Source organism: Zosterops lateralis, assembly GCF_965231275.1.
Source record: "Zosterops lateralis genome assembly, chromosome: 14".
In the NCBI taxonomy this organism is placed as follows: domain Eukaryota; kingdom Metazoa; phylum Chordata; class Aves; order Passeriformes; family Zosteropidae; genus Zosterops; species Zosterops lateralis.
Genome location: NC_139774.1, coordinates 9028743 through 9038399, shown reverse-complemented (window position 1 = coordinate 9038399; position 9657 = coordinate 9028743). Strand labels below are relative to the sequence as shown.

Below are 9657 nucleotides of genomic sequence, written 5' to 3'. Positions count from 1 at the left end.
AACAAACAGGCTTTTAATAGAAAACAATCCGTCTGGCAATAAACATTAAATAGAATTATGTACACCAACAGAGGTAAGGTAAAAACGGAATAAAAGAGGTTGGTTTCTTGGTCAAAGGTCGTTTCTTGATCGCCGTTTCTTCATCGAGTTTTCGTAATTAAGCACAAAGCCCCTCTGGTGCTCTTCCCATGCAAGAGTATTTACCTGATTAAAGTTTTTATGGGGAGGATTAAAAATCCACTGCTTTTTGCAGGTACCGGTATAGGGATTTTTCCAACGTATTTGTATTACATTTGGGCATATAAGTAGAGAATCAGAACATGTAATTTTTGAGCAAACTCATTACTTACATATCTCAACCTTAAATTACTGTAATTTCAATTTTCTGAAATTACTGTCTAATATAAATAAATTTAAAGTTGCTGAATCAATATCTGTGCTAATAGACCTAAGCCAGAATTTTCTGCAGCCCAGCCCCTGAACATCTGTAATACAATACTCACTGTAACATAACCAGTTAAAAAACCCTCATGAAAATGGTCAAATCAAAACATAAGGTTCTTGTATTCAGAGCACAAACATGTGTCTAATTTAAAAGTCAGAAATGTATCACTAAAATTACAGGAGGAAGCTTTAACAGAGAATAATCAGCTGAAAGCTGGGCCATTTAGAGAGATACAATCAAACACATCTGCTCCCTAAAAATATCTCTGCAGGCAAATACCAAGTAAAATGTGTGGTTTACCATGATAAGAATAGGCATCAGCCTATACTACCTGAAAGTCCAGATCTTAAACACAAAACTACAAGCTGAAAACACTACCAAATGTAGCTTCAACAGAGATTTTCAGAGATTATCAGCATTTAAATTGGCTATTTAGAATGACCTTTCCTCTCACTGTGCAAAATTCCTAAGAGATTGAAAACAAAACCCTTTCCCTTGTCAGTTTTACAAACACTAGAGCAAAGATTTGATACTTCAGGTGGGGTGCCAATATGTATAAAATTTCTCATGAGATGAACTGTTAACATAAAAAAGGGTATCAGAAAGCACAGGTGTGAGCTGCACTAGGATTAGGTTGCTGGAAACTCATAAACAGATGTGATGAGTTCTCTTTCTTCTTACTTTTTGATTAATGACCTTTAGAAGCACCAGGACCACCTTCTTGTTGGTTTTGCTTAGCTCTTTTCCACAATAATCATCAAATTAAATTAATTACAATCACAAGTAATGTATAGCAAGCCAGGGATAAGGACAGTGAAGTGGCAAATTTCACCAACATTCTCCAGAAGCAGCTACTTGGTTCAACATTCTGAACTTGAACATTTGAAGAGAATACAGGGATTTCTTTTCTTTAGAGCTTTCTTTTAAAAATGGAAACACCAAAAAACGAGCAGGTCTTGTTAGTTATAGTCATACAGGATACACACATATATAAGGTTCTGTTGAAGGGATTCTCTTCTTGTTCTCACTGAAAAGAACAAAGGCAGCTTTGTAAATGTTTATGAAGGAGGCTGAGAAGGGCATCATCTAACTAAAGCAAATAAATCATCCACTGACACTTGCATCCTAGCCTTCACATTTGTAATACACAGACACAGTATTTAAATAAACTGAACCAACACAACCGGCAGTCGGGGACCCTGCTCTCCCTTTCCCAAAATTACTGGATTCAAGGCCCCTTTCAAGCATTCCAACAGGTAAGAGATTTAATGAAGGTTTAGACCTGCCTGCACAGTCAGATGTTAAAGGAACACAGTCCAGAAAGCTTTAGTGTGGCTACTGTATGGAATTCTACCGCCATCATGGTACTTCAGAGCCAAAAACCAAAGTAAGTTCATGGCAAAAGATAAAAGTAAAGAAATAGACACAAAGGTCTGTGAAAACATCTCCCATTTTGCTGTAGGTGTCCATGGAGCGACTGATCACTTCTGCAGGGATCCCAGACAGGAGAAGAGCAGCAGTCAATACCGTCGTTTTCACCTTCTTCTCACTCTAAAAGGGAAAAAAAAAACCAGTATCACGTTACTTCTAATCCAATTCCGCTTTACATGTCCCCAACTCTGTGCCGATTTCACACGTTCCAAATTCTTTGGTAGAAGCAGCAGGTCTGGATTGATTCTGCCCAGACACACTCCAGGAGTCACAGCACTTATCCTGGACACAGATTCCTGCTGTGATGGATCCACCAGAGCCGAGTGAGAGGCTCCTTAACAGCAGATAAAATTCATCCCGGATATTCTGCCTCCTTCACACAACTGCTCCCAGCAGGCTGAGACGTGAGGCTGGGAAGCTGCTCCTGCATGAGTGGGAACATTCCCAGACATGGGAAATCTGGGTGTAAGGAGCCATCTCTACTGTAAAGTTTGGATTAATCTCATCACACTATCCAGGAGAAAACAGAATCCCAGAATGGTTTGAGTTGGAAAGGACCTTAATGTTCATCTCGTTCCACCCCCCTGCTATGGGCAGAGACATCTTCCACTAGACCAGGTTGCTCAAAACCCCATAAATACTGTTAAGTTTTCTAACAGAAAATTTACAGTTGAAAACCAACTGTTTCTGTTTTAGAAAAACTTAATTTAGCACTTTTATCCTCTGAATTCAGAAATGCTCCAAATCCTTTTGAAAGCTGTTCCATCCTTATGATGAGAAATCCCAAGGATGCAAGTCTGACAGGCAGGAAAAGTGGCTGAAAATTCTAATAATTTGATGATACTTGCTGGGTATTTTAATTTAATCCAATCTAAATTAAGCTTTCAAGAGTATTTCTGTTTTTCATGGGAGAAAAATGAAGGTTAACAAAGGGATTGACCTTACCTAAGGTCTAACTGCAGTAAAAGCAAGTTGTGGAAAGGAACCACCTCTTTGAACTCTGAAACTGAAGAGCTGATTTTAAGTAGACCAGAAACAAGAACAAGATGATGTAGCAGATGAGCTGGTGTAAATCTAAGGCTAATTTTACTGTTTTGTGTTGTGACACATCAGCTTAGAATGACTATTATGATATGATTAGTTTTAACTACAAAACAACTGATTTATTCCGATTTTCTACAAGTAATCTACTATTCCTTTTAAAATGCAAATTTCCTCTTTTAACTACGGATTGAACATCATTCAGTCCCACTCTGCACGACAGACCTGACAAAATCATCAACCTAACAAATGCTCCAGCACAATTACCTGTTGTAAATATATAAAGCAAGTGGTATAGCAAATCTTGCTAATAAGCAGCAAGTTTCACACACAAATAAATGTCTCATTTCAAGCTGCCTTTCAAAGCAATACCAGCAGTGGAATGCAGAGCCCTTAAAACTCAACGTTCTACCTCATTTTTTAGCAAACACTCTCCCAAATTTCATCCAGCTATTACATGCAAAACAGCTACTTAACAAAGCAAGTAATAACCAGACAAGAGCATGGTCTAGAAGAAAAGCAAGTTTCCTGAAGACATGAAAGAACTACCTGGATTTCCTGGTCAGATGCTTTTAATTAGGCTACAGCTACACAAGCTGCTAACCCATGTTTCCACTGCAACTTTAAAAAAGATCCTGGACTAAATCTGGAAAGATTAAAAACTAATATAAACTATTAGCACTGGCCTTTCAACAGTTGAAAACAAGGGAAGAATACTTCAAATGCATTGGTCCTAAAACAATACAATCTAAACAAAAGTTTAAATTGAAAACACTTCAAATTAATCTAATTCGGAAAAAAAAAATAATTACCTTTGGAAAGTACTTGGACAGTCCCATGTAAGCAAGTTGTAGAGTAAGAAATGGTGCAAATATTGACTGAAGGAACAGAAAAGAATATATAAAAATTAACTTGGTCAGAATAGCTAAGAAACACAAAGATTTAATAATTCCTAAGTCATAAAATAAAATTAGTAGGTAAAAATTAATTTGTGGAACAGAGCAATGTTGTTCTTGAACACTACAAATCTAAGTAGACAAGTTACATGTCAAAAATAAGGTTCTGCCCTATATTCTTTGAGCCTAAAGACCGGAAGTGGCAGAAGAGTGCAAAACTGAGCCCAGTGTGTAAAACTAAACCCAGAGATCCAGGAGCTGCAGGGCTGTACCCACCTCACACCTCTGTTGTTCTGGCAGACACTGGGAATACTGAGAAACTAATTTTCCCAAGTTGATAAATGAGTAGGATCTACTACTCTTGGTACAACTATTATTCTAAGAATCACAGAATGGTTTGGGTTGAAAGGGACCTAAAAAGCAATCTCATTCCAAACCCCTTCCATGGGCAGGGATACTTTCCACAAGACCACGCTGCTTCAAGCTCCATCCAACCTGGCCTTGGACACTTCCATCCCCAGATGGGAACTCTATTCTTACTCTATTATTCTTTTGTAGACCCCAAACTAGAGGAGCAGCTGACTCTCATGCTCACCAAGATGGGGAAAAAACTTGCAGGAGACTTAATCTGCCATAGCTATACCAGTGCATGTGCTCCTGAAACACAAGAGACCAAACGTGCTGCTCTCAGTGGTTACACAGTGGCTGTGTTGGTGGCAGATTAATCTCATACAATTCAGCAATTTTTTTAGGTTTTATACAATTTTTGGAAATGTAAAGAGTGCCTGAAGTTCCCAACTTGGTCATTACCGACAGACTTCAGCCCCAGGTATTTCCCAGTAATCTGCACCAACCAGCAAAGCCCCGCAGGACTGTGTCCCTGAACTCACCAGGTACTTGCACACAAAAGCCCTGACCCCGATGGCGAGCAGAGCACACCCCACCAATCTGAAAATGCGGAAAGAGTCAAACTCCTCCGCCGCGTTCCCGTTCTCCTGGCTCGGCTTCTCACTCATCAGCTGGTTCCTCAGCTTCAGAGCCTCGTCAAACCTGGACAGGTACTGCTCCAGGCCGTGCCTGGGGGGCCGTGGGGCAGCCTCGGAGGGCAGCTCTCCCCGGGGACGGTGACGGAGCTCTGTCCCCTCGCTGACCAGCTCTGGGGCTTGACCAAACAAGTCCTTGTCCCCCCTGAGCTCAGCCACGCTGCTGCCGTGGTCGGCCGCGCCCGTCACGTTACACACGGAATCACCAAGCACAATCCGCTTGGACACTGAAGGAATGGGAAGGGAGTTGGATTTGTCTTGCTCGTGCTGAAGCTTTGAGTCTGCGTGACTTTCATCACCTAAGGAAGAGAAATAAAAACACAGAGTTATGCACGCCGGGTGTGTGGAACAACATTTCAATTATACCGGATCAGGATCCTGGAGCTCTGCTTCCCAAAAGAGAAAAGACAGATTTATGATTAAAGGGAGCACTCTTCACAGAGAAGACACAAGACATAAAGATGTGCAATGCAGGTCAGAAGTTGAAGCTGTCAGTCTGCAATGGAGAAATTAAAACACTGAACCTCCTTAAGCAACAGCACAGCATGCACAAGCAGAAAGATCCAAATACGTGGATTGATGTTAAAAAAAAAGATTTGCAGAAATCTGAATGAACCAGAACAACACTTAATACTTGACAAATGAGCAGACAACAGAAGTGCACCTTAGCTTGCTGTCTACTGTCAGAGGTAGGGCAGTGTTAACCTGCTCTTTATCAAACCCACAGACCCATCTTACAGAGAGGGAGGCGATGGCAGAAAACAAAAGCCCAATCAAGAATGCGTCTGATCCTACCAGGGAGCGAGGACTAACACTTCAGGAGTACTTTTCAGTGTTACATCAGACTGATTCATGGCTAATGGACCTCCTTGTAAACCGAAATCTGAGAACTCTTTCCTGACAAGACAGGCCACTTGAAGAATGTACAGAGATATAACTGAGCTACCTTGGATATGGCTCTGCAAGAAAATTCCGCATGCCAACCAGAAACATCTATGTCACTACCCAAATGTGAGATAATTCTGCTATAAAAAGCCAGCTATGAAAAACAGCAGCTACGGACTAAAAACATGGGGGAGGCTCATCGTTTCTTCAACTAAAAAAAAACCTATTTACAGTGAAATGACAGCTTGTACGCTCGCTATCGAGGGACCGTGCCGGGCCCAAGCCCCGACCTCCTGGCGGAACAGGGATTCAATGGGCGGGTCTGGCGGAGCGGGGCAGGTCGTGCTGCTTGAAGCATCCCTACAACTGAGGGGCCGGGGAGGCACCCGCCCTGCCCCTGCGGGAACCGGCCGCTCTGCTCACCGGGGACTGCGGGCAGCGGTCACGGCCGGAGAGGCCGAGGCGTCCCCGCAGCCCCGGAGCCCTCACACGGCCCCGCCGCAACCGTTACGGGGCTCACCCTTGCCCGCCGCGGGCCGGTGGAAGCCCATGATGCGGTTGATCCGCTCCTCCGAGTTCATGAGCAGCTTCCTGCGGCGCAGCTCGGCGCGGCGCTGGGACGCCGAGAGCCCCGCGGGGGGCCCGGGCGGTGTGGGCGCCCCTCCCGCGCCGCCGTCCGCCATCCCCGGCACCGCAGGCCCGGCACCGCGGCCCGCCCCGCCCGGCGCGCAGGCGCGGCACCGCCCACCTCCCTCCAGCCGCCGAAGCGGGCGCCGCCATTTTGCTTAGGGGCAGAAGGACGTCCCTCTCTGACGGCGCGGGGCCCGCACTCAAGATGGTCGCCCCGGCCTCGGAAGTGACGTCACGATCCGGGGGAGAAACGACATGAGGGCGGGAAGGGGCGATGGTGGCCCGAGGGCAGCGGGTGGCGGTGGCACCCCGGGCCGGGCGGGGGCTGTCCCCCGGCACACACAGGGCAGCCGCCCACCCTGGCACTGCGCCCTGAGGAAATAGCGAGAGACAGGCACCTCTCGAGGATGCCTAAGCTAACGGCATTACAGAACAAGGAGCGTATTGACTTCTTTCCATAAGATAGAGTTGGCATAATATTCATCTCTATGTACAGTAGAAGTCCGTTACACCTCTCCTTGTGTGCCGGGTGATGAAACTGCCACATTACCCTTCCCTCACCTGAGGAGGCCCGTGCAAAACACAGCCGGGCCAAAGGACACGGGGGGTTCCATCAGCACCGCGGCCCCGGCCCCGAGCAGCCCCAGCCCCTGGGGCACCGACACAGCGCCGGGAGCGGCCCCCGAGCCCCCCGAGAGCTGCACGGGACAGCGCCGGGACAGTGCCGGGAGCGGCCCCCGAGCCCCCCGAGAGCTGCACGGGACAGCGCCGGGACAGCTGAGCCCCGGCCACAACAGGAGCGGGGGAGTGCAGCAGCAGCACGACAGTGTTACAGGTATTGGGAAAACAGAGCTGACAAGTCCAGTTAATATCTCTACAATATTGAATGAGAGAATTCTGTATTTAAAACCAGTTTAATACAGAAGTCAGAGTAGCAAGCTGATGCATTAACTGGTGTGTGGTGGGCCAGAGGCAGCAGTGACATCTCAAAGAAATTTGTAAGCATTAAGATGGAATGGCTTTTACAAAAAAGCTGCTGAAAAAATGGGATGTTAAATGAAGATACAGGGTTACCTAAAATAAAATTGATCACCATCTTGGAATGCTGCTGAAGGCTAAATTCCAACCATCACTGTCAGCTGGCTCCTGTGACCAACATGGGATTTATCTCAATTGATTAAATACATTATTCTACTTTTATTTAGAAGAAAGGAGTGATGGACTGGCATGAGTTCGTTCAATTAATTTTATTGAGTAGCCAAATCTGATAAATTAGCACAGATAAAATAAGCATTTGCATGTGTTATAAATGACTTTTTACAGGAATAAAACAGTGAAAATTACAAACTGTAAAAAGGAGGACAAGTAAATCCTGTCTCAAATTCAGAAGGGGAGAGATTTATAACTTCATACTGAAGATCAAATCTTTGAGTTCAGAGAACAAAGATTTAATATTACAATATTATACACTACTTTACAAAATTAAATTTACTATAAGGATTACATCCGTAATAGTAAACAGAACCTTAAAATCACATTTAATGGTCCCTTAACTTAACAGCCATTCTGCATTTTTGATTAAATTCCGTTAAGAAATTAATTCTAAATAAAAGTGAATCATTCTAGTTATTGCAACACAGTCTATGTGGACTTAGACTCAAACATATTAATTTAAAAACAATAATGAAAGCAAAGTAAAATGGATGGTAACAATGTTGGCTGAACACTAATGTGTCAAATACAGAAACAGCTTTTAAAAAAAAGTATTCGACTACAAAGAGAGACACAACTCCACCACACATTTACAGTGGCAGAGTTGTCATGCTGAGATCTAAGTACCAGAGCCACTTTTGCCTACTTTTACAGTCCATCTTCAGTGTCCTCCTTTTTCATCTGTCTGTAAAGATGCAATCACAGGTAGTGTGTGTGTTGGTGTTCCCTGTATTGCCATTACAGCAGTACAGTGAACCAGCAGGACTTCCCCACTGCGAGGGAATAAACTGACAAAGTTCAATACAGAGTTTCTTCTCAAGTGAAGAGAACTCCCAGAGGGTTCATCTGACTCATTTATCATGTTTTGCTCTGTAAAACTTAGGGACTCAAATTCAAACTTGCTAACTGCCACGAGGACTGAACATCTTCAGCCATTAGTCTGGTGTACATAAAGCAACGAGGCCATCTCCAGTATTTATGTTTCTTTTAAAAAGGGAAATAGTAGCAAAATACAGTCATAGTAAGAAACAGACTCTGGGTGGGCTATTTGATGCAAAGATGGTTTTCAATTCAACATCTGAGTGAAAACATATCCCAAACCACAAGGTTTAGGGCAGAACCTATGCAAGTGCAGAGGTTCCATTTATGATTTAAATGAAGAGACCCCTTTCCCCCTCTCTGGGAAAAAAAAAAAAAAATCAGACTGTCAAAACTTAAGACACCTCTTCACTATGACTAGAAACTGTGCAATTCTCTGAAAAGCAGTTCAAGTAAATATATTCCTGTTTGCTACAGAGGCAGCAAACAGGGAAGCTTAAATTGGTTCTATAATAATCTTTTCATACTGTTTTAGCCATTGTTCTGAACTTTAGCTTCTTGTGCTCAACAAGAAGAACAATTTCTCCCAAGAACTCCTCCCCTAAAGTAAGGCAACTCCTGACAATCACAGGCAGCTACAGCCTGAAATGGGAGCAAATGTTTACCCAAATGTTGATCCTACTGACATTTGTATCTCCAAATGTCCTAAGCACAGTACATTTGACCACTCACAAGTGTTTTACCTTTCCAAGTTACTTGGCCCAGAAAGTAGGTTCTGCAAGACCTTTAAGTTTACCACTATTAAATAAAAAAAGCAAACCAAGATTTTTCCATATGCAACACTTCCATGGGCAGTGGAATACAGTAACTTAAATACTCTTTACATTGGTAGCTATCAATGACAGCTTAATCTTGAAAACAGAAGAATTATCAATACACTTCTATAAAATAATTTAAATATTTTTTGTATATAAATTTTTACTTCAAGTTCGATGTCAGCTTTGATCTGTATCTCTGGCAGGATCTCAGAGTATCTTTAAAGCTTTTATTTGGTGCACACTGGCCTTGGACCTGGGCTCATTACACAGCTGCAGCAAAAGAACTTTTTGAAAATTTCAGGCATGTCTGCAACCAGATACAAATCTTCAAATGCAATATAATAATTTTGTTCTTGGAAAAATAATTTACGATTTTAATGTCAGGCTATTCAGTGTTGCAGACCAACATTTGGTCTGAAGTGCTGCCAACAAACTTG

The 9657-nt window shown here is 43.2% G+C and overlaps 1 protein-coding gene across 1 annotated transcript; it reads right to left on the bottom strand.

The window, feature by feature from the left end:
- Position 1: 1 nt before the first annotated feature.
- Positions 2-6424, bottom strand: CAMLG (calcium modulating ligand; the record flags this gene model as incomplete). The annotated part of the gene is made up of 4 exons (XM_083872077.1): positions 2-1996; positions 3730-3795; positions 4704-5155; positions 6262-6424. The coding sequence occupies 4 exons, from the start codon at positions 6422-6424 to the stop codon at positions 1805-1807; spliced, it is 873 nt and encodes a 290-aa protein (XP_083728203.1). The 3' UTR covers positions 2-1804.
- Between the last annotated feature and the right edge of the window lie 3233 nt (positions 6425-9657).